Genomic DNA, 26,060 nt, shown 5'->3' on the forward strand with positions numbered 1-26,060 from the left:
TAATCCAAACCAGAGTTTAACTCACTGCCATATATTGGCTGCTTGCTACTTAGGCAGTTTTGGGTGGTTGGTTTGTTGCGTTCTGCTGAAATGGGAGCCAACAGTTGTGTCAGCCTCTAGCCAATGGCCTTTTGTTCGGCTTTAATTAATTGACATGTGTTAGCAAAGCAAACACCAGTGTTGCTCTCCATGGGGCACTGCTATTGTTGTGCAGAGCTCCTTCCACCCAATGCTAATTCGTGCACCTGCCTGGCTGTTGTCCCCTATAGCTGAAGCAAATGCTGGCCCTCTCCACTCAGTGCAGAGGAAATGGTGTGCTTCTTCTGAGTGGAGGGCAGCAGGCAGGGAGCCCCCCAGGGGAGGCTTCTGTGCCCCCATGTGCACTGCAGGGGCTCAGTCTGTGTGAGCTTGGAGGAGTTTGCACTGGGGGACCTATCCATGACTCTGTGAATCAAGCAGGAACATTTCCTCTCCTCAGCAGCTTAAAAGGTGCATTTCTAGCACAGGCTCATGGCCTGGGAAGGGGGTGAGCCTCCCATTCACTCCTGTGCTCCCTGGAGCACCCCTGTTTGCAGACGCTGTGATCTGGGGCCTTATGGCCCACTCCTGCCGTCCTTAGTCTGTACCCCTATTGGCTTCAGTGAGAGTATTGTCTGAGCGAGGCCTGAGCCCATCTTAAATACATAATGGCTAGTTTTTATAGACAGATGCTATCATTTATTGGCTGTCAAACTCTTAGGGCCAAAGGCTGCCCTGACTCATCTTTTCCATTTGAGTGGCATAGGGTGTAAAGCCAGGGCAAAAATCGGTCCCCAAGGTGGTTCTTGCTTGACAGTTTACTGAAAGGAGCTGCTCTGTCCTGCCTTGCCGTTGTAAGGAGGAGAGGAACAGCAAACGGGGGTTTGGCCAGGGAGTTCTGCAGGTGAAGGTGTGAAGGTCTGACCTTTGGGGTGAGTTTGTGGTCTGTTGCTGTGTGCTTGTTGCTTGCCATGTGCCTGCTTGATTGAAGTTTAGAGTGCGGGCTGCTTGCTGTATGCTGAGCCTACCGGAGCCTTCCTAACCAGGCTCCAGCCTTCAGTCCTTTGATCCCGGATCCCTTGACAAGGGGATGGAGGAGCAATTTACGTTTACTAGTAACTAGGAACCTTTTGAGAAGGGAGGAGCCTATACAGGAAGAATGGGCTTCACTTAAACAGAACCACATTGCTGGCATGTAAAATTAAAAAGGTGGTAGAGGAGTTTTTAAACTAAGGGCTGGGGGAAAGCCGACAGGTGCGGAGGGGGACACGGTTTGGACAGACACCTCCTATCAGAGAGGATTTATTAAAGGGGATACTCTATATCCAAGTAAATAGGAGAAGATAGAAGTTGATAAAGTACAGGTAGGAACAGAAAAGAAACAGTCAAACAAGAGTCCCATTCAGTTACATCACATGAAAGCAGACAACTAAATATTGACAAATTTTATAATGCTTGTATACAAATGCAAGAAGTCTAAATACTACGGGCAAGTCTACACTCAAGCGCTACATCAGTGCAGCTGTACTCAAGAAAGAGATCTTGGAGTCATCGTGGATAGTTCTCTGAAAACATCCACTCCGTGTGCACCAGCAGTCAAAAAAGCAAACAGAATGTTAGGAACCATTAGGAAAGGGATAGATAATAAGACAGATAATAGCATAATGCCACTATATAAATCCATGGTACACCCACATCTTGAATACTGTGTGCAGATATGGTCGCCAAATCTCAAAAAAAGATATATTGGAATTGGAAAAAGTACAGAGACGGGCAACAAAAAAGATTAGGGGCATGAAACAGCTTCCATATGAGGAGAGATTAAAAAGACTGGGATTATTCAGTTTAGAAAAGAGACGACTGAGGGGAGATACGGATAGAGGTCTATAAAATCATGAATGGTATGGAGAAAGTGAATAAGGAAGTGTTATTTACCCCTTCACATAACACAAGAACTAGGGTTCACCCAATGAAACTAATAGGCAGCAGGCTTAAAACAAACACAAGGATATACTTTGTCACACAATGCACAGTCAACTTATGGCACTCATTGCCAGGGGATGTTGTGCAGACCAAAAGAATAATGGAGTTCAAAAAAGAATTAGATAAGTTCCTGGAGGATAGGTCCACCAATGGCTATTATCCAAGATGGTCAGGGATGCAACCTTATGTTCTGGGTGTCCCTAAATTTTTGATTGCTGGAAACTGGGACTGGATGACGGGATGGATCACTCAATAAATTGCCCTGTTCTGTTCACTTCTTCTGAAGCATCGGGCGCTGGCCATTGGATACTGGTCTAGATGGACTATTGGTCTGACCCAGTATGGCCATCCTTATGTTATGATATTATTTAATTGCGTAAAATGGCCAGTGCTTCATGGCAGTTATTTGCAGCCCTCTGCCTTTCCTTCCAGCTGGATTAGTGCTTCCTCTGAGCAATAAACCCTTGCTGAGCTCTAATTTTCAATGTGTCATGATTGAATCAGGCAGAAAAATAAAATAGTGATGATGTTCTACAGACTTGAGAGGTAGTAGGAGGCCCCACCTTTCCTTCTCAAGTCAGCAATAGAAGCCAGGTTGTGTCTTTTGGTTTATAATAAAAGCTAATACCTTCCTAAACTAGATTGAATGGAAGGGGGTCTGATCTCAGGTACAGGTGAGTTCAATGGATTTACTCTGGATTTAGACAATAAATTATAATTATGGAGATATCCTATCTCCTAGAACTGGAAGGAACCTTGAAAGGTCATGGAGTCCAGCCCCCTGCCTTCACTAGCAGGACCAAGTACTGATTTTGCCCCAGATCCCTAAGTGGCCCCCTCAAGGATTGAACTCATAACCCTAGGTTTAGTAGGCCAATGCTCAAACCACTGAGCTGTCCCAAGAGTAACCAAGATCAGACTCTGACAAGAGTAATCAAGATCAGAATCTGGCCCCACTAGAAGCAATGACAATCACCCAGCTGGGTGATATAGTACAAACCCCTGCCAGGCTTTTTAAAATGTATCCAGTGTAATTTTGAATGGCTCAGATTTCTGAGCCAAATCCTCAGCTGGTGAAAATCAGCCCGGCTCCATTATCTGCAAGCTACTGTGGCATGACACAGATTTACAGCTTACCTAAGGATCTGGCTCTCTGTCATATACTCCTTCCCTGTCCAAAAAGGCAAGTAAAGGCAAATATACCTACGGCAGGTCTACACTACAGCCTAAGTCGATATAACTTACTTCACTCCTGGGTGTGAAAAAGTCCCCCCTCCCCCAATAAGCCTTGCAAGTTTCATGCTGTCCACACCGGCACTATGTTGGTGGGAGACACTCTTCCGCCAACATGGCTTCCGCTTCTCACCGAGGTGGAGTAATTATGCTGACTGGAGAGCTCTCTCCCGTCGGCATAGCGCGTCTTCACCGTCTTCATAGCTGCGCCGATGTAGCACTGTGGTGTAGACTTGCCCTTATTTGCAAGCAAGTATGAGGCAAAACCCTAGAGCTGAACCCTTTCAACTTCTGAGAAGTTTGAATGCAGCTCGAGCCCATGTCTAGTTACAAGTCATCCCTTCTGATTCTGCATTTTATAAGTGTTTGGTGCTTAACGGCAGTTGAAGTGTGCCAGGTAGAAAATACAAATGAATTAATTTCTCTGTAGGGAATGCAGTGAGGATCCATCTGTGCTCCTATACAAGAGAGTGACTAATAGCCCAGGAATAGAACATCACCTTGAACAATCCACGAGCACTCTTCTGTTTGTAAGACTCCCCAGCCCTGATGAAAGATTGCTGGCGAGAGCACTAATATAAAAGCATTTGACGGGATTGACATTTAAGCACAAATCTGCAGAGGGCAGCAAGTTTAACCTCAGTATTTGTTCCCTATTTGCTGTCTTGCAGGCTCACGGGCAGAACAAACACAAATCCTTGATCTGAAGCCTCGACAAACACACTCGCAGCTAAAATGGCAGAAGAACTTGATATGCGCAATGAGTTGGAAGAAATGCAGCGGCGTGCTGACCAGCTGGCGGATGAGGTAAAACCAATGGCAAACGAGGAGGGTGGAAACACCTGAGGTTCTTCTTTCTGCCCACAGGCTACATCCAGAAATGTGCACAGCTGTAGCAAAGTGCTTCCGCAGCTGATTCTGCTTTACACTCGTGTAATTTGACTGGACCGAATTCTGCTGTCACTGACACTAGTATCAATACACTGAAGTCAATGGAATTACTGTGGATTTACACTGTGTCAGTGACAGCAGAATTAGGTCCATTTTCTTAGACATTTTGGGCTGAGACCTCTGTGGAAAGGAGAGGAAAGGGGTAACTTGGAATAAAAAATGAGTCATGGTGATTCTGGAGCAGATAGGTACAAGGACCCTGGGCCTGGGTATCAAACTCCCACCCTATCTATCCAAGAGTCATTTAGACCATTAGATATCATTAGAGGTCAGTCATGGCAGATGTGTGTTTATCTGTGTGAGTCTTTGCCCATCATAATGATCATCTTTGGATGAGTTTGTCTCTGATATTAGGATCAATATCAAATAAAATGATCTTAGGGAGAGAAGTTGCCATTTAATTTCTCTGGAGGCTCATCTAATTTGCCAAGCCTAAGTGTAAGCAAAAACTATCAAATCAGGTAGCTAGGAAATTTTAATTGGAAACCACAGAAGTGATTTTTACAATAGTGTAGCAGTGGTTCCAAGCGTGAATGGAACCAGTGGAGAGGACTATGTGCAAGACCCATAACTGAGAGTTGAGGATGTGTCAAGCACATTGCACAGGGGATGAATTTGAGGAAGAGCAGATACTGAAACGGCGTTAACCTGAATGGCTCTGTTAACTTGAGGGTTTGCACTTCCACCTTGAACTCTTTAGTGTGGAATCTGCCATATTGCTGAGGAGGAGAAAAAAAAGATTGATTGGGGGGAAGGGGAACTCAATGAAAACCAAAAATATTAAGGGTGAGGTTTCCAAAGTGCTTTAAGCTGACCTATCTCTTCTCCCACTGATGTCAGCGGAAAAGCTCTCACCAACTTCAGAGGGAGCAGAGTTAAGCTATGTCTACACCACAGCCTATGTCAGCACAACCAATGTAAGTGTTCTTGTGCACAGCACTATCTTGGCAAGAGAGCTTCTCCCACCGACACAGCTTCTGCCACTCCCGGAGGTGGTTTTATTAGGCTGACATCGGCGTGGAGCATCTTCACCAGACGCGCTGCATTGGTGCTGCTGCAGCGCTGTACATATAGGCGTGGCCTTAGACCAGTGTTGAGCCATTGATGTCAGTGGGTTTTGGATTAGGCTCTTAGGGCCCAGTTCTGTACTTGCTTATTTCTGTATTTATTTATTTAGACTGATCAAAATGCAATGAAATAACAAAATCCACTCCCCCCACCAGGACTAAGAACTCTGCCCCTCTGCCATTAACCCACTCCAGCCTAAACCTTCTTCAGACGCTTGGGGAAACATATGTCTAGCACCATATCTTGTAGGTCAACAGGCTCAGGAATACGAAAAAAAATCCCAGCATCAAGGGTCCCTCCTTGAAAATGCCCCACCACCCATCTGCCTAAGGGTCGGTTAGCTCAAGTGCTCCAGCTGATCTCAACTGCCAGGGTATTGGTGGTGGAAAAAATGGGAGCGATACTTGAGTGAGTTAAGGCGGAGTTAGGATCTAAGAGTATGTCTACACTGAAAAGAAAAACCTGCAGGACCGAGACTCAGGGCCCGGGTCAACTGACTCAGACTTGCAGAGCTAAAACTAGCAGTGTAGACGTTTGGTCTTGGGCTGAAGCCCAGGCTTTGAAACCTGGCAAGGACGGAAGGTCTCAGAGCCCAGGCCCCACCTTTAGATGGAGAAGGAGGGCAAGGCTAGGGCTATACGCCTCTTCTGGGAGCATTCATCACTGTCAGCAGTGCTACTGCTGGAGAGTGCTAGCTGCAGAATTCCGGCTACCTCCCAGGCCAGAGTGGCTGGAGAAACGCCATCTTCCCTCCTAGCACTCCCACACTGGGATAGCTGTAATCTGGCTATTAGAGGGTGGGGAAAGAAGCACTCAAAGACTTCTGTATGAGGCTATTCATAGCGTTTATACACGCCTGCACACTAGTGACGGAAACGGCATTTGCCAGATCTAACTTGCTTTTCTCCCTTTTTTCCCCCCAGTCACTTGAAAGCACCCGTCGTATGCTGCAGCTTGTTGAAGAGGTAAGGACTTACACTTTACCCTCCTTTCCTTTGTAGATAGAGGTATGGGAAAGCCCGACACAAGCAAATGCCTGAGCCACCTGCCAATACTTCACATACCAAGGGCATCTCCATACGTTTTTGTGACCATCTAAAATGGGGCACTTTCGAAAGGTGAGAAAACAGCCAATTGCTTGCCCAGTGTTCCTGGGAATTAGTCCAGACCAGATGTGGTACAGCCATTAATAAAGCTGATCAAGCAGTCGAAAGACTCAACTGAACTGCAGGCTAGCTACTCTAGTTAATGGGGAACTGTATTCGGTCCATATTTTAATTTTGGTTGAATTGAAATATTCAAGGTAAAGCAATGAAACACCCTTTGTACATGACCTCTGGTCGGTCATCATGGGCCCGATACACACACACTGGCATCGAGCTGCAGGGAGCCGATAAACTCCACAGAAGTCAATGGGGAGAAATACAGTATTGTGATTGGCTCCTTATCCATCTGTTCATCCATTTCGGGTCTTTATAGAGCCCCAGTCACCGCAGAATCTAGGCGATGCTTCTTCATCTTCTCTTAGAACGTTGTTAATAGGGGGTGTTAGGGTTCGTGAAAGATGGCAGATTGAGAGCCCTGGAGACAGAAGGCCTCTGATCATCCACAGCACTGGGAGTGGTAGTGGAGGCTTGCTCAGTCTACCCTGCTAATATGCCTCAGTCCTCACCAGGTGGGGCCCTTCTGGGAGGGAGAAGGTAGTTCAGTCGGGTGCCGATTCACCCTAATCGCGGTGGAGGTTTCGGTAATCTGGGACATTGGATTCATGCCATCAATCAGCTATCAGGTCCCCTGGTCAACTGACCTATGATTTCAAACAAGGCTGTTAGACTTTGTTTATGGCCCTCAGACATTTAATAAGTCATCAACCTTGACTTTGCAGGGCACCTTCGAGCCTCGTGCCTGTTTTGCATCGACAACAATGGGAGTTCCAAGCAAACACAAAGGGAGGGAAATAGCCTTGAGTCACACGTTTATAAACTGGCATAAGCCCTAGCCTTCATTTCCTACCCTCATTGAAATCAGTGGTGGTTTGCCTTTAACTCCAGCTCAAATGGAGTTGGGCCTTGTATTGTGAAGTCCTACATCTACTGATCAGTAATCACAACAGCTATAATTCTCCTCCTACCTACTTCATCTCTCTCTCTCTCTCTCTCTCTCGGCTTGTTCCCTCACAATTCAAGAATGCTTTTCTCTCCCCTATCCTGAAACAACCCCACCGTAACCCATCTACCTGTCCCTCTACCACCTCCTCCCTCCGCCACTTCACTCAGTGAACATGCCTTATGCAATCAATCCCTCGCCTTCCTCTTCTCTAGTTCTACCCCTGAGCCTCTCCATTCTTATTTCCAACCTTTCTACTCCACTGAAACGGGTCTCACAAACACAGAATAACAGACAGGGCCTGCCCCAAAGAGCTTAAATAGCCGAGACAGACAAAGGACGCAGAGATAGCAAGTGATTTGTCCCAGTCAGTCAGTATCATATCTGTGTCTCTTGAATCCCAATCCAGTGACCTATCCGCTGACTGTATCTTCCTGCATGTGTGGACTAGCCTATTGTGAATGCCACTGGAATGAAAATATTAAATAGTAGTAATTGATCTCCATGAGAAGAAGACTGGGATTATTGAGTTTGCTGATCAGACCATATAGGAGCCCAGCACTTCCTGGGAAGAGCTCAGCAGATCACAGGAGCGTCCCATTCAGTCAAAGAATTTTCTAAATATAGCACTGGTTAGTCTGAAACATCAGGAGAAATCTCTCACAGTGATCTGAGCATCATTTCCATTAAGGTGACTACAGAAGGCCTTTCAGATTTCCTAACAGTTGGTTGGTTACTCTGACCCCATTTCCAGATATTTTTAAGATATTGCAGTATTTTAGCAAGCTAAGTTGAATAGATGTAGGGCACGTGCATTTGAACTCAAACTTGCACTACTCTGATTTAATAAGAGACAAAAATCCAATTAGAATTGGATTCAACTTGCTTCGTTGAACTTGTCTAGTGTTTAGGAATGAAAAACAAATTATAGCATTCAGTGGAAGATTCTTGATTATATTCTATTGGTATGATAAATCTGATATTCTTATTTAGGAAAATAAATCCATCTATATTTTTGTAGTAGTAGTAATATACTTTATTTGTGTTATGGTAGCACCTGAGGGCCCCAGTCATGGCCCCACTGTGCTAGGCATTGTATAAACAAGTAACAAGAAGACACTACTTGCCCCAGAGAACTTATTATCTTAGTAATTCTAAGTAGTATTCTAGATACCAGGGACTGAGACTTGCCCTTCCGATACCCTGTAGGGGTGCAGGGCATTCCCTTACTGCCTTGCATGGGCTATCCACATTGCAGCATGGGACATAGATAACAACCTCTGTTTGGATGCCACTCCCATCCACTCCCTGTGTAGATGGGCAAGGAGTGGCAAGCACAGAATGCACCTGTCAGGGGAGATGCGCAAAGGCGAAACAGAAAGAAGGGTGTTACTGGTCTATATTTTATAACGCTCTTTGCCAGGAGCAGATTGCTACCCACCCTGGAGCAACGGCAGAAGCAGGAAGGGGACTGTGAGTGACTCTGAGATGCCATTCATTCTGTGTCTGTTCCTGGGGCAGTGCAGCTACCCTCTGGCAGAGCAGATTATAAAGTCTCGTTCATGATATGAATTGGACACTGACAATACCCACAGAACGTGTAGTATATCTAACAATCAGCGATTATTTGAGCTAAGTTTGAGACACTCCATTGTTGTAAGAATGTGCTATAGATTTATATATTTTATAGTGCTTCTGTGCAGGGTTTGTGCCCCCAAAAAGCAATGAATTGGGGCAGAAGGACTGGGACTAAGCTATAGTCATGCACAATTTGGAGCCAACAATCCTTCATGTTTTCCAGTTCCCACTTTTCACCCCTGGGCTGATTAAATAATTAAATACAGAATAACCCAGTAGGGAAAAGGCAATGTTTCTTCCATGGTTTCCATATGAAACCAGCTTGGCCTTTAGAGAAAATCAATTATTATTATAGGGGAGGGGGGAGATGGTTTCTAGCTATAAAATAGAGGGGGGAAATAAATCAACAAGATCAGTACTGCAGAAATCCCAGGAAGAAAGTGCCGAGCAGCTTATCATAGAATATCAGGGTTGGAAGAGACCTCAGGAGGTCATCTAGTCCAATCCCCTGCTCAAAGCAGGGCCAACCCCAACTAAATTATCCCAGCCAGGGCTTTGGCAAGCCAGGTCTTAAAACCCTCTAAGGATGGAGATTCCACCACCTCCCTAGGTAACCCATTCCAGTGCTTCACCACCCTCCTAGTGAAATAGTTTTTCCTAATATCCAACCTAGACCTCCCCCACTGCAACTTGAGACCATTGCTTCTTGATCGGCCATCTGCCACCACTGAGAACAGCTGAGCCCCATCCTCTTTGAACCCCCCTTCAGGTAGTTGAAGGCTGCTATCAAATCCCCCCTCACTCTTCTCTTCTGCAGACTAAATAACCCCAGTTCCCTCAGCCTCTCCTTGTGTCATGTGCCCCAGCCCCCTGATCATTTTCGCTGTCCTCCTTTGGACTCTCCAATTTATCCACATCCTTTCTGTACTGGGGGGCCCAAAACTGGATGCAATACTCCAGATGTGGCCTCACCAGCGCCGAATAGAGGGGAATAATCACTTCCCTCGATCTGCTGGCAATGCTTCTACTAATGCAGCCCAATATGCCGTTAGCCTTCTTACAACAAGGACAAACTGTTGACTTATATCCAGCTTCTTGTCCACTGTAATCCCCAGATCCTTTTCTGCAGAACTGCTGCTTAGCCAATCGGTCCCCAGCCTGTAGCAGTGCATGGGATTCTTCCATCTTAAGTGCAGGTCTCTTGTCCTTGTTGAACCTCATCAGATTTCTTTTAGCCCAATCCTCCAATTTGTCTAGGTCACTCTGGACCCTATCCCTACCCTCCAGCTTATCTACCTCTCATCCCAGTTTAGTGTCATCTGCAAACTTGCAGAGGGTGTAATCCATCCCATCATCCAGATCATTAATGAAGATGTTGAACAAAACTGGCCCTAGGACCGACCCCTGGGGCACCCCGCTTGATACTGGCTGCCAACTAGACATTGAGCCCTGGATCACTACCCGTTGAGCCCGACGATCTAGCCAGCTTTCTATTCACCTTATAGTCCATTCATCCAATCCATACTTTTTTTATCTTGCTGGCAAGAATACTGTGGGAGACCATATCGAAAGCTTTTCTAAAGTCAAGGTATATCACGTCCACCGCTTTCCCCATATCCACAGAGCCAGTTATCTCATCATAGAAGGCCATCAGGTTGATCAGGTATGACTTGCCCTTGGTGAATCCATGTTGACTATTCCTGATCACCTTCCTCTCATCCAAATGCTTCAAAGTGGATTCCTTGAGGACCTGTTCCATGATTTTTCCAGGGACAGAGGTGAGGCTGACTGGTCTGTAGTTCCGCGGATTCTCCTTCTTCCCTTTTTTAAAGATGGGCACTATATTTGCCTTTTTCCAATTGTCCGGGACCTCCCCCGATCGCCATGAGTTTTCAAAGTTAATGGCCAATGGCTCTGTAATCACATCAGCCAACTCCCTCAGCACCCTCAGATGCATTGCATCCAGCCCCATGGACTTGTGCATGTCCAGCTTTTCTAAATAGTCCTTAACCTTTTCTTTCACCACTGAGGGCTGCTCACCTCCTCCCCATACAGTGCTGCCCAGTGCAGCAGTCTGGGACCAGACCTTGTCTGTGAAGACCGAGGCAAAAAAAGCATTGAGTACTTCAGCTTTTTCCACATCATCTGTCACTAGGTTGCCTCCCCCATTCAGTAAGAGTCCCACACTTCCCCTGACCTCCTTCTTGTTGCTAACGTACTTGTAGAAACTCTTATTGCTACCCTTCACATCCCTTGCTAGCTGCAATTCCAATTGTACTTTGGCCTTCCTGATTACACCCCTGCATGCTTGAGCAATATTTTTATATTCCTCCCTAGTTGTCTGTCCAAGTTTCCACTTCTTGTAAGCTTCCTTTTTGTGTCTAAGCTCACCGAAGATTTCTCTGTTAAGCCAAGCTGGTCGCCTGCCATATCTGCTATTCTTTCTGCACATCGGGATGGTTTATTCCTGTGCCCTCAATAAGGCTTCTTTAAAATACAGCCAGCTCTCCTGGACTCCTTTCCCTCTCATATTAGCCTCCAAGGGGATCCTGCCCATCAGTTCCCTGAGGGAGTCAAAGTCTGCTTTTCTATAGGCCAGGGTCTGTATTCTGATGCTCTTCTTTCTTCCTTTTGCCATGATCATGTCATGGTCACTGCTGCCCAGATTCCACCCACTTCTACTTTCCCTACCAATTCTTCCGTGTTTGTGAGCAGCAGGTCAAGAGGAGCACGGCCCTAGCTGGTTCCTCCAGCACGTGCACCAGGAAGTTGTCCCCAACACTCTCTAAAAACTTCCTGGATTGTCTGTGCACTGCTGTATTGCTCTCCCAGCAGATGTCCAGGTGATTGAAGTCCCCCATGAGAACCAGGGCCTGTGATCTGGAAACTTCTGTTAGTTGTCCGAAGAAAGCCTCATTTACCTCATCAGACGCCCACCACGACACCACCCTTGTTGCTCTCGCCTCTAAACTTAAACCAAGGACTCTCACCAGGCTTTTCTTATGCAGACATAAGAGCTGCTTTGTAAACCCCAAACCAAATGGGGCTATTTTCTCATGTTATTATAAGATTTGGTTTTACATTTAAGCTCATTGACATTTCAGAATGGAAACTGTAGGGTATAAATGTTTCATTGAATAATCCTGTGATGCCATTTCAAGCTGGAAGTTTAATGTAGGGTCACTATTTTAACTGATTTTCATATACATTAACATGCCTTCATCTGTAATAGGGAAATGTTTCCCCATAATATCGCTCTTTCATTCTGAATGTTCCTCAATGGTAGCCTAACAAGCACCACATAAAATAATGTTTTGGACAATGTAGGACCTGGTCCAAAGGCCATTGAAGTCCATTGCAAGAATCCCTTTGATTTCACTGGGCTTTGGACTGGGCCCCTAGTCAAGAAAGAATATTACTTAGTTAATGTATCTCTGTGGAACAGAGCCGTAACAAGGAATTTTTGCGCCCGAGGCAAGGGCTGGCTCCAGGCTCTTCAGTGGCAATTCGGCGGCGGGTCCCTGAGTCCCTCTCGGAGAGAAGGACCCACCGCCGAATTGCCGCCAAAGAATGAATGAAGCGGTAGCAGCAATTCGGCAGCAGGTCCTTCCTTCCGAGGTGGACTCAGGGACCCACCGCCGATCACGGCTTTTTTTTTTCCTCTCTGTCCCGCTTGGGCAGTAGAGCTGCGCCCCTCCGTTTTGTGCGCCCGAGACAAGTGCCTCACTCACCTCGCCCTTGTTACGGCACTGCTGTGGAAGCAAATTATCTGCCAAAAAATGAAGCTGGATCCTAAAAGATTATATAGCATGCCTTGTAGCAATAGACTCAAGGAGCTCAATCTATTTAGCTTAACAAAGAGAAGGTTAAGGGAAGTGACTTGATTACAGCCTAAAAGTACCTACATGGGGAACAAATATTGAATAATGGGCTCCTCAGTCTATCAAAAGAAAGGTCTAACATGATCCAGTGGCTGGAAGCTGAAGCTAGACAAATCCAGACTAGAAATAAGGTGTACATTTTTGATGATGAGTAATTAACCACTGGAGCAACTTACCAAGGTTCATGGTGGATTCTCCACCACTGACTATTTTTAACTCAAAATTGGATGTTTTTCTAAAAGATCTACTCGAGGAGTTATTTTGGAGAACTTCTCTGGCCTGTGTTACACAGGAGGTCAAACTAGATGATCACAACGGTCCCTCTGGCCTTGGAATAGGTGAATTTTGGTGTCAATTGTCAGTGTGCAGGGCCAAATCCTTCGGTGGTGTAAGTTGGCATTGCTGCCTTGAAGTCACTGGAGCTATATCTGTTTCTGCCAGCTGAGGATCCAGCCCACAGACTTCAGTAGAACTACATTGATTTACACCAGCTGATGTTCTGGACTATCAGGTGAATTCCAGTAGTGAGAGAATGGATTAATTGCTTTACTCAGACCTAGAGAGACAACACTGCACTGCATAGAGCTACTGGTAACTCGAAAAAGGGGCTGAGGAAATATACTATAATGCTACAAAATGCTTTGTTAGCCAGACTTTTGTCTTTAGGGTATTGACACTTTTCTTTAGTGTCTTTGCGAACTGCTAGCAATGTCAGCCTGTCCTGGTAGATAATTGTTTGCATTAATTTATTCAGAACAAAGTCTATAAGCCATATTGATTGAAGTAGAATTCTTTATTTAACTGGGTGTTTATGTCTGCTATAGTATTTGGTCATGATCAAGCATATATTTATTTTTCAATGTACCTACTGAAATGTATGGAAAACATTTGCTGTATTTCTGATTCACTATCTGATATATTTTCTGGGCTAGATTTCCTCAGTGCCTGGCATCTTATGTTGTCCTTTGCACCTGTGCAAAGGAGAAGTGTGTGTAGACTTCCACTATATCAGAAAAGGTGCATTTTGCAGCCACTTAGCACAGGTGTGAATGTCTGCACAAGGTGCAAAGCAAGGAAGAATCAGGATCATTCTGTTTCTGAAATGATTGATGGGGCTTTTGAGTAGTTTTACATTGTCCTTCCCAGTTTCATTCCCTCCTTGGGAAATTAAGCCATATAATGATAATACTTAGCCGTTATATACCAATGCATTTCACCTTCAAAGTGGAAGGTGTGGAAACGTCAATGGGAGTCTTTCCATTGACTTCAATGGGCTTTGAATCCGACTGTAATAAGAAACTATTGTTAACATTACAAAAGATTGAGGGTAGCATATGTCATAGTCACTGACGGGGTCAAATTCTGCTCTTGGTTACACTGATTTCATTGAAGTTATGCCAGGTTTATAATGATATATCCAAGAGCAGAATTTGACCCATAGATTTTAAAATCATACGCCACTCCAGATTGTAGTTTTCTAATCAGGAAATAGATCCAGCAAAGCATTTAAGCATGCGCCTCACTTTAAGCAATGGGTTGACTCACATGCTTAAAGTTAAGCACGTGTTTAAAATCTTTGCTGAACGAGCACCTTTATGAAAAGACTACTTTATTAGTACTTAAAATGCTGGAGCTTAGCAGTACTGAATAATGGAAGAATAAGAACTTATTGCTCTTATATATTGTTTGTTTTCTATTCTATTAATGCAATTAATTTCTAACTAATCAGTCACCAGTTCAAATTCAGCTCAAGTGCTTGATGACAGTTTTTCCATTAAAAAAACTCTAATTGGCCTCCATAGAAGTTCCATTTGTGAAAAGGACTTTGGTCAATACCATCTGATGGCTGTTCGGTGGTTTATGTGAAATGTGTTGGTGGTGTCAGGCCAGTCCTTAGTGGATATATGTCCACATCGCAAAAAATACTATGGCAATTTGCACTAATTGGCATCTTTGCATTCCCAGCAGAGGCCCAAGACTATGTGGTCATGGAGACTGAACTACTCATTCCTAGAGTCAGGGCTGAGAAATGTATTGAGGAGATTGCCCTTCTGCTGCCCATGATGTACCTGTCCTGTGGATAAACCAAGGATTGCAGCCTCCAGAACCACCAGTTCAATACCTTACAAAAGCCCTAGCATCTATGATTTATTTTTCTGAAGACCAGATATATAAAATGTTCAGGTTTTAATAATGATATGGCAAAGCATGTTGGTCCAAATGCTCTTCTCAGGTACAATGGGAAAACAAAGGTAGTCTAAGTATTACTGAGAAGAGACAGTTGCATATTTTAATTAGTTAGCCCAGATTTGGAAAACCTGCTTTTATGCTACTTCAACAAAAGGAGACCCGTGTTTTGTGTATAGGTTATATCTCTCTGGTCTGAGATACTTCAAGAATCTGATCCTGCATTTATCAAGAAACTAAATCTCCTGTTGTCTTGAATGTGAGCTCCATTGTGCAAGAAATAAAGAATTGTGCCCGGAGTCTTTATAAATGCATCTATTACACAAGTACAAATTAAGGGCCATTTCATGACCTTAAGCCCAGGATAATTTCACCACTAGCATAAATGGGTGCAACTCAATGGATATTGATGGAATTTCACCCTCTTACCTCTACGTGAATTTTGGCTCATGTGTGGGATTCTCATGGTTGTTTTCTGTGGGCATGGAGGGCATTTTTGTGTTCTGAATCATAACTGGAATTACAGGGGTCTCGCTTTCCCGCTCCAGTGTCAGCAGCACTTCCAATTCTAAAAACCTGTTTTCAAGGTTTATGACCCACTTGCTATAACATTCTTCTGGGCTGAAACTTGGCAAAGTCAGACTTATCCTAGAAGCATATGGTTTAGTTTGTCACCACTTTACACACACTTTCTAACCACCAAAATCCCATTTGCCCTTTATTTTTTAGGGTGGGATTTTCAACAGCACTCCACACTGGCTGCCCTCTGCTTCCACTAACGTGAATGCTAGTGTTCATTCTTCTAAATCAAGGAAGGTTTCACATTTTCAGATGAATCCTCAGTTTGCTGATAGTGAGGATTTTCGAAGCCGCTCAGCTGTGTTTTGGCACCAAAATCAATGAGCACGTCTCCAAAAAAAAAAAAAACCCACCCATATTGGACGTTGAGCTGTTTAGAAGATCTGGCCAGAGAGGTCTGTAACAAACCGACACTTTCATAGGCTCTATCTGTGCTGCAAACCGGAATGTGAGCGCAGCGCCTCTAGACCGATCCAAGCTTGCTTTAATCTAGCTAGCTCGTGTACAGCAGCCAGGGCCGGCTCCAGGGACCACGCAACCAAGCATGTGCTTGGGGCAGCGCCTGGAGGGGGGCGGCACAGCGGGGCGCTCTGGCCCGAGAGCGGCGCCGCGACCGGGCTCGCCGCCCTCCCCCCGGCGCTCTGGCTGCTGGGGGGAGAGCGGAGAGCCCCGGCCGGGCTCTCCGCCCTCCCCCTGGCGCTCTGGCCGCCGGGGGCTCTCCGCCCTCCCCCCGGCGCTCTGGCCGCCGGGGGGGGGAGAGCGGAGAGCCCCTGCTGCAATGGGGGAGAGGGGGCGGCCGCTGGCTTTTTTGCCTAGGGCGGCAAAAAAGCCAGAGCCGGCCCTGACCACAGCAGCGGGGGCTTCAGCACAGGCTGTATCCAGGACCTTGGGTAATTACTGAAGCGACTAGCCCACAGTGAAGCCCATGCTGCTATTGGTATGTGAACTAACTAGAGTAAAGGGAGCTCCTCTATGACGACATATGCTGCAATCACATCCTGTGGCGTAGATACACCCACAGCATCACACTGTGAGGTGCTGGGCGAAAATCTGGCTCTTCTTTAAGCCCCTGTAAGGGAGCGGAGCTCGTTTGAAAATGTGGGCCTAGCCATTTAGCCGTGTGTGGAGGAAAAACAGCTGAAAACAAATGATAAATGAATGCTGGGATATGATCCAGCACCTGATCCAGCTCCCATCTAAACCTGCGGGAACCTTCTTCTTAGTTTCAGTGGGCTTTGCATCAGGCCTGGAATGCACACAAATGTATCCGCTGTGCACTCATTTCGTAAATTCTGGGATGATCGCTTCTGTATTAACCCTGTGGCAGCCCGTGGGACAGGCCTCCTTGGTCATAAACACAGACGTGCTTGATCAACCGAAACGGCAGTATGGTGAGATAGGCAGAAGAAAGTTGCACTCATTTTCCTCAGTGCAAGGATTTGAACAGATGGACTTGCCACCAAATGCAAATCATGGAGTCTTTCTCCAGCCACAACTTCCATGCACGCTACCTGTCTCACCTGAGTAGGGGCTACAGGGTCAGCCCCTGCCCATGGTATTTGGCGAGGATGTTTTTCCACTGCACTTGGCATTTTTAAGCCTGGCAGTGGCTGGCTTTGCTGAAAACTGACACCACTCATCACACTACAAAACAGCGGGGTTTACAAGACAACTGCACATCCTGGGGGGTCCAGCATGTGGAGGGGGCCCATGTCAGAGCCAGAGAACGGGGGGATAGGGCAGCAGCAAACGTCCACCTCACTGCTGCCTGCAAACGGACTTGAAATGAATAGCTGCAGGAAGGAGGGGAGGATGGAGAGGAGGCATAGGGCTGGCCCCTCCTCTCCCCAGCCTCACCCCCTCTTGGTAGGAAAAGAAAGGAGGGGGGGAGAGAAGAGGGCGTCTCACAGATCTGATTGCCCCCAGCCACCTGCTGGCTACAGTGGAGTCAACAGTTAGGGTCAGCAGGAGAGGTCCTCGCATTGCTTGTGAGGGGCCTGAGTGGAGGGGATGGGCCATGGCTGCTGAGCAATCCTTGAATGTCAGAAACTCAGTCACGTAGCTGAGTGTGCTGCCAGACTGCCTAGGGCTCCTCAGCATTGCGGGAGGGTGGCCCAAGCCGCTGACATCCCAAGAGGCAGCAAGGACATCATTGTGACCAGACAAAGAGGCAGGAGCTCGTAGTGGCAAAACAGAAGAAGTCTCTGTCTGCGGATATTAAATGTCGGTGGACTGAGCCCTTAGGTAGCCTTAGGGAGGGAGGATGGTCGTGTGGCTGAGACACAAAACTAGGAGTCAGGTTCTATTCCTAGCTCTGCCGCAGAGTTCCTGGGCAAGGAATTCAATCTCCTTATACTGCTGCACAATGGAGGTAATAATCCTGATCTCCCTCACCGGGGTATTGTGATAGTTAATAGATACCAGGGAGGCAGTTAAACTGTGCAGAAAATAGTTGCGTGGGGCCCCTTGCTGGCAGCCCTTATTTCCCGGCAATGTGTCAATATTACAGTGTAGGGCCATAAAGAACTTGCTTCCTCTGCTCTTGAAATGCAACAGACATGAGCATTTTCAGACCTTCAGTTATACGCAATGACTATTATTGCACTGAGCAGAAAGAGTCTAGCATATCCTTAGTCATTCAAAAAATGGTCTATGGTATAGTTTAGTGTTGAAAAACCAACAATATACTTTATCTCTTTTCAAATCGATGACAATAATGGCAAAAGCCGTGTTTGTCAAGGGCACTTTGCCATTTGTACACTTAGGCCTGGTCTACACTGGGAGGGGGAGGGGAGGGGACTATCGATCTAAGTTACGCAACTTCAGCTACATGAATAACATAGCTGAAATCTACATACTTAGATCAACTCACCGCGGTGTCTTCACTGCGGTAAGTCGACGGCTGATGCTCCCCCGTCGACTCTGCCTGCAACTCTCCCCCTGGTGGAGTACTGGAGTCGACAGGAGAGCCCTCGGCAGTTGATTTATCATGTTTAGATCCAGCCGGTAATGTAGACAAGCCCTTAGGTGGGATTTTTAAAAGGTCACAGCATTGGCCTAACTGTTCCCTTGGAAGTCAATGGTAAAACTCCCATTGACTTCAGTTGGGAGCAAAGTTAGGCCAGCACTGAGTTGTTTTGAAAATCCCTCTCCAAACTGGACCCAAAGCCCACTGAGATTAACAGGAGACTTTCCATTGGCTCCAATAAGATTTGGATCAGCCCCTACATCTGTTAAACCTTTGTCCCAAATAATGAGGCATACAGACAGTCCTTGACTTTACGACGTTCGAGTTACGACGAATGGCACTTACAACGTTTATAAATTGTGATCGTGTTTCGACTTTACAACGTCAGTTTCGATTTTATGACGCTCGAGCCAACATTATTCCTTTGGGAAATTCGAGTTACGACGTTTTTGACTTAAAATGCGATTTTCAGGAACTAACTGCGTCGTAAGTTCGAGGACCGCTTGTTTTCATCCTAAGTATTAGCCGGCTTTATGAAAAGTTTCCTAATACGTAGTGAGGGAGAGTAATATGTCTTGATGGCCTCATACAGTTGGTTCCAGTCCTCATACTTTACCAGTTTCTCCTGGGGAATTAATGCAAGTTTGCAACATGTACATGGCCTCCTGTGGAGCCTGAAGATTAAACCTTCTGTTAAGAAAATGACTGTTGTCTAAAATGTTAATTTCCAAATGCATCCCTGGGATTTTCCATTTTTTTGTAGTAGCTCTGTACCCCAATGAGTACTAAATGGCTTATGGCGCCATGGAGAATTCTCAGTTTCCATTACGGTATTCATTCATATGAAGGCTTCCAATTATTCAACTAGCCCCTTATGACCTTACCATACTTTTCACTGTTTTTCCTTTGTCTTCCTAAATCCCAAATCTAGGGCTAATTGTTCCCTCACTGATCTCTCTCTTTCTCTCTCTCTCTTCTCACCTTGCTTCCATTACTGGAATGTAGAGTAAAGATGCTGGTATCAGGACTTTGGTTATGTTGGATGAGCAAGGAGGTAAGTTCAAATTGCTTCAGTCAAAAAATAAAAGCACTCTCAAAGAAGTATATTAATTATGTGCAATTATAAATAATCACTAGTGCTCTTAAAACACACTTGTGTGTATTTGTGTATGAGATTAGATCTGTCATAGTCTCACTGTCTCTAACCTCTTTGTGTAATAAAGTGACCTCCGATAAGCATATGGGGGGCTATTTTGCCTTTGATCTGTGTGTATATGGCACCCATTCATGTAAAGGGACCTGTTCCAACACCCATTGAAGTCAATGAAAATCTTTCAATGGGCTTTGGATCATGCCGTAGCAACGCACAAATGTGAGAGAATGTGTTCCTGACTACTTTGTTTCAAACACAATATCATTTATGCAGGCGCTGTATGATTTTTCCCTTTTTAGCTGTGATTCAAGAGCAGGCAGCAATCCCAAATCACAGAGAAAAATAAAACAGGAGCATCAGATGAAGTCAATGAGCGTTCTGCATGAAAAGTGATGGCAAAATATAGCTCATTATGATGTACAGTATAGAAGCTTATAGGCTTAGAAGGGAGCTCAGTGTATGGATCTGATATGGGCAAAACCAGAGTTGGATGTGTTTAATATAAGCATGGGAAAATGACACTCTTTGCCCATTGTAATCTTGATGACCGGTAAATGGAATGTTTTCAATAAAATTAAGAAGCATCCATTTTGCTGCAGTCCCACAGCAGCAACAAAATGGTATCTCCAAAAAAAAATTCCCTGATGTACTGTTAATTCCTGCTGCCCTGTCTTATACCAGCCTCCAACGTGAGGCTTCGGTACATCTTCAAATAGAACAGAACATGAAACATTAGTGGAGAATGTTTTCTAGACACTTAACAACACTATACTACAGAAACAAGCATCCGGAACAAGCTTGTATTACTAAGGAATGGAGTAGATAACATAACAGCCCTTTTCTTCTGTATTTGTTTTTTGTTTTTTTGCTTTTATGATGAATGCAACATTACAGTGGAATCTAAATAGAAAGTATTTTTCCCTCCTTGCTTTTTTTTAAAGAGCAAAACCTCATATATTTGATCAGTGAGTCACCATGAAATTACTGTCTTATTAAGTCTAAAAAGGGAATTTTCAGATCTGGGTTCCAGTGTATACAGAGCCACTTCTGTGTAACATTTGCAACTCCTGGTAATAAGGCAGTTACTGTATTTCACTGTGGAATTCTGATGCCTGGGTAAGCTGCTCTGTATCACAAATGAATGAAAGGAGGGGCTGCGTGACAGAGCTGTTGCCAGTATTTCTCTTTAAAGGGAAAAGTCGGAATGTGCTTATAATATTATGCCAAAGATCACAAGGAAGGTTTGGGACCAGATCCTAATGGAGCTGGGCCAATTTACACCAGCCTTGTAGTTGTTGTCTTGTGTCTCTTTTTGCTAAAAGTCTTACAAAGGCTTTAAACCCATAATATAAACATCGTTTACGATCCTCAGTTAATAACAGACTATTTCTGATCATGCCTCCCTTGTGCATCCAAAACTCTCAATTGAAGTCAAAGGGGCTACAGGTGTGACTGTAACAGGCAGGAGTTGGCACTGCAGGTACAAGTCTAGAACCCGATACCACATTCCTTGGGTGCTGAAAACTCCCACTGACACTATTTGATAAGTAAAACAAGCAGGATTTGGCCCGTAACCATTATGTATACCTGCTTGAGTTTAGGCCTCTCATGTTGGCCCTGCAATAGTTAAGTAGAGCAGTGTGAACTATCTGAAACCAAAGTGAAAGCTCCTGAAACACACCCAGTTTTGTGTTTCATTCCAAACTCCAAACTAACTGTACTAGAAAGCGTGCTAAGGTTCATGGCCTTTTAGAATGAACCCGAGCCTTGTTTTCTAGCTTTTTGCATCGAAACCAGACAAAACTCATTGGAGTTTCATCTGCTTTGGCGTTTCACTAAGTTCTACTTTAGACACCAGTAAAATCCAGAATAATAAATTACAGAATCATATCCTAGGAAAAGCACATTTCAAAGTAAGGGATACGTTCTCCTCTCCTGTCAACATTCGTAATGGGAGTCTCAGGAATGGATCAAAGAGAGAATACTTCCTAAGCTTGTTTTCTTTTAGTACAGAATTCACCCCTCTGTACCGGGCAGCACAAAGTCTATGCACCATTTAAGTCCAACTTCAGCCCAATTTTGAGGGCTTGAGTGGAACTTAAGTGGTTCATAAGCCATATGTAGACTTTCTGCACAGGAGTGAGTTTCACCCTTAAAGCATTAGATAAATCGTTTTTTCACATACGATTGTTATTGGAATCAAGTTTGCGCAGCTCAAATTTTTCATGAATAATACCAGCCAAGAGACTCTGAGGTCTCAGAAATCAAAGATTAGCTGTGTCAAAACAGATACAGTGTCTGCATAAAAACGAACTGCACTTTTCAAATAAATCAATAAGCACAAATATTGTGAGTGAAAGCCTGTAAATATCCAAATGAGTCTATCCGTGCAATTCTCATTCCAGTCAATCGAGACCTTACTGCAGTGCTAAAACATACACATACGAGTTAGGAAATTTACAGATGCTGTTTCTCTCTCCATGAATGGATCTTAAATGTTCAAGTGCAGTTAATTAAAGTTGTGCCACGCACAAGAAACCCAGACTAGAATCAGACTGGGAATTTCAAAATAGTTTAAGGGAATTAGGAGCCTACCTCGCATTACATTTTAATAGGATTTTGGTGCTTAGCAACCTTCAGCTCTCCTGGAAAAGCCCAACATATATCCATAAGGCCTGATCCAAAAAGGTCAATGGGATTTTTCCACTGACTCCGCTAACTATTAAAGTAGCACGTTATCATCTAACTGCTATTTTCCATTCACCATATTTTTGTCTCTTGAATATTCTTTGTTTTCAGACCTCTGCCATTTAGGTCTGATCCTGAAAAGCCTTATACATACAAGCAGTCCTGAGTCATGTGTGTAGTCCCATTGACTGCTCACTTGAGCAAGGATTACATGCATAAGGGTTGCAGGATTGGGCCATTTGACCACTTTATAATCCAGGAATCTCAGTACTAAATTCCCATTGAACGTACATGGACATTGTATGATCAGGTACGCAGCCAGTCAATACAACTGGAAAGACAGACAACATAAAAGCTTCCTTAAAATGGTTATGGTCATGTTTTAAGTGCTTCAGTAAATTACTCTGGTAATTATAGATTACAGCTTTCTCAAGTAAAAGAGACTGATCATGTTGCAAACCAAATATTGTAATCATGGCACTATGTTAAATGCATTTTAATTATGTTTGAGTCATTTTTAGCAGCGTGTCGTTCTAATAATAATTGCTGCAACTTGTTTTTTAAATTTTGATATACTTATTATGTGTAATTGGGCAAAATATACCTCTGATGGCTTTTAAAACCCTACAGTTACTGCAGTGTGTATAACTCACGGATGGCTCAGCAGATTATCAGATGAATGAAAGCAGTTGTTAACACAGCTGCATGATCTTTTTTCAGCTGACCCGACAGCACAAGTTACTTAAGATTATTAGATGCCATCTAGACAAAGAACATTACATTGATCTTTCCAGTGGGTGGCTAACAGAATAGCTAATCTTTCCAACCACTCAACCCCCTTTGGATTTGTCTGTTTGTAGGTTTTCTAGACAACGTATTTGCTTTGATGTTGTAGACATCTTACTAGAGACATTCTTCTGAGCCAACTTCAGTTTCAATTGCACAGAGCAGAACTCACTTTCTGGCATCAGTAAGCAAATGTCTTTGAGATCATCACTGCAGAGGAATGAGGCCAATGCATCTTTTTAATAGTAGGTATTTAGATGGTTTGCTGGGTAAAAAGCAGTTTGGCTCGCTCCTCTTGGCTGGAAGAGTTCAGTCTAGTCTGCAAGCCAGTAGACTGCATAGTACATTGTATCCCTGTAGCCAGCTGCTGCAAGGCGGGCCATCGCCCTGCCCTTTGTTATAATAGGTCCCCAGGGAATGTGACTGCTGTGAGAACTAGGGGCCTGGTCCAGGGCCCACTGAAGTCAGCGAAATCTTTCCAATGATTTGAATGGCCTTTAGATCAGGCCCTAATAGATTCAGAAAGATACTTGGTGCCCAAAACTCCCAAGGGGCCAGATATTCCCTCCAAAGCCACTGGGATTAGCCTCAGTAAGGAATAAGTAGAAACTGCCCCTCCCCAGGGGAAATCCACTGAAAGATATGTAAAGGGAGAGGAGGTTCTCCTTCTGGAGATTTTGTTCCAGTCATTCCTCCCCTCTATGGAATATGCTGCAAGCCCCATCCACAGGCTCCGAGGATCCTTAACGGTCCCTCACCCATCCACTCAGCTGCCCCATTGTTTAACTGCAGCTCTGGGTCTCCATCAGCCCACCAGTGACTCCAATGGAACTGCTTGATAGAGCTCCCACCACCAGCAATTGTTTCTTCCACCCCTTAAAGGGGCATGCCCAGTGTGAGAGGAGAGGGCTAGGATATAACATGGCCAGAGATTACATCATCTTCTTCCCTGAGCTCTGAAGGGTTCCTGGGGAATGATGCACATTCTGCTCCTTCCCCCACTCCCCCACCCTGCCCACTCTCCCCTTCGCAGGCCCTAGTGCATTCTGCAGGGCATGGGGGGAACAGCGGACACTGCAGTAAAGGTGAATGGACCTCCCTTTGCATATGTTGAGATCTCTGCATGTAGGGTTCCCTCTGTGCATAGACCTAGGTGGTATGAGGACCTCAGAGTTTGACCCATTGACTTCAGTGAAGAATGCAGCCTCTCCATGCTTCCAGGGGTCAAGCCAGAGGATACTACATTGTTTTGCTCGTGTTGTAGATCTTATCAAGGAAAAAGCAGAGGAAATGCACTCTTGCGTTCTCCGTTTAGGGTGTTAAATACATGCTTAAGGTGCTTCTTGAGATTTTGCTTTGCAAACCAAACTCCATCAGAAAGTACCAAATTACATCTGCAATCAATGGGAGTTAGGCCCTGAATACCACTGAGGAGATGGGCTGAAGTGACTAAGCAGCCTAAGACCTATTTTCAGAAGTGACTTAGGGCCAGGCATTTAGGCAGACAGGCGGCTAGTAAGATTTTCCAAAGCACCTAGGTACCTCAATCCCCTGGGTCATGACTCATGAGTAAGCTGCCACGGTGCTTTTGAAAATCCTCTAGGCGCTGTCTGAATCTATAGACACCCAAAATACCTTTTAAAAACTTGGCCCTAAGTCATGTGAAAATGGGACTTAAGCTATTAAGTCACTTAAGTGCTTTTGAAAATGTTCCCCATACAGCCCAAGCCAGATCCCCCAACCCACAAATGGAAGTTTCCTTATTTGTCAAATCATTCAAATATTGTATGTAAATCTTAAACTCCAAATCTGTGGTGCAATAATGGATTGTTTGTGCAATGACAATGGCTGTCATTCATTAACTATTTCTCCAACAGATGCTAACTTTAAAAATATGTTACAGTGCAGCTGTATTTATAGGGCGATTGTTCAAAAGTAGTTTGATATCACTCCTCGCAATTTAAGCTGACAGTGGGCAATGGGGCTATGAAGCGAAACCTGGCTCTCACCCATCAGCCTAATGGAAGGACAACGTTCCCAGAGCTGTAGTTCTCACCCTCCAAGTGGAGAGAGTGCCCTTTCTCACCCAGGAGCACCATACTTGGATAGCATCCTCAGACAGGGCTATCTCAGCCCTACCATCCTTGACGATGGGTGCGGTGATTCACTTGCATGGTATGCTGCAGAGGGAAATAACAGGCTTGGTTCTGCTTCTGCTGAAGCCAGGGAAAGTTTTCCCATTGACTTCAGTGAAAGCAGGATGTACCATTCAGGAGGAAGGCCTGGGTTTCACACACAAAGGTTTCTCCCAAGACAAGACAGATGAATGCCTACGTCTCTCATTTGTCAGCCACTGGGAATGCACTGCCCCAGTAAAGGAAGCCAAGCCTTCTCTGCCACTGCAGCCACAAACGCACAGCCAGCAGAGCCCTTGTACCAAGCAAACAGGTTAATCAACCCAACTGCGTAATGCAAAGGTCGGACACAAGCACTGGCCTCTGTGAAAAGCTCTCTTCCAACGCCACAGATAAGATCACCCAGATGAACCCCACGAAGAAGAAAAAAATCTACATCAGAGCAGATGGCTTTAGCTGCTCTACCATGCCTGACTGTGTCTGGCCCTATCAGACATGGTTAGAATACGTATGCTGCCACCACCTGGAAAACAGATCCTTGCCCCTCTTGCATGGTGAAAGCTAGCAAAGAACAAATCTGCCCAGCAGCAAGCAGGACTCATCAACCCTTTAGAGAAGAGAACCCATCAACCCCATTGAAAAATGCCCTGGGCTGACCAGACCTCAAAAACCCAATCCTTGATGCAGACCACCTCTCCTCTCCCATTTCTAGGGGAAACTGCTGAGAAAGCAGTGACAACCAAGCT

At 45.0% G+C, this 26,060-nt stretch overlaps 1 protein-coding gene across 1 annotated transcript in view; it reads left to right on the forward strand.

The window, feature by feature from the left end:
• SNAP25 (synaptosome associated protein 25) overlaps positions 1-26,060 on the forward strand; it is a 98,786-nt gene that overhangs the window by 53,591 nt on the left and 19,135 nt on the right. The window contains exons 2-4 of the mRNA XM_024218343.3: positions 3,906-4,041; positions 6,177-6,218; positions 19,558-19,606. Of these exons, the coding sequence (XP_024074111.1) occupies positions 3,970-4,041; positions 6,177-6,218; positions 19,558-19,606 (163 nt within the window). The 5' untranslated portion in view covers positions 3,906-3,969. The remainder of the gene's footprint in view (positions 1-3,905; positions 4,042-6,176; positions 6,219-19,557; positions 19,607-26,060) is intronic.

The sequence above is a fragment of the Terrapene carolina genome, unplaced genomic scaffold (assembly GCF_002925995.2).
Source record: "Terrapene carolina triunguis isolate 2854851 unplaced genomic scaffold, T_m_triunguis-2.0 Scaffold132, whole genome shotgun sequence".
NCBI classification, from domain to species: domain Eukaryota; kingdom Metazoa; phylum Chordata; order Testudines; family Emydidae; genus Terrapene; species Terrapene triunguis.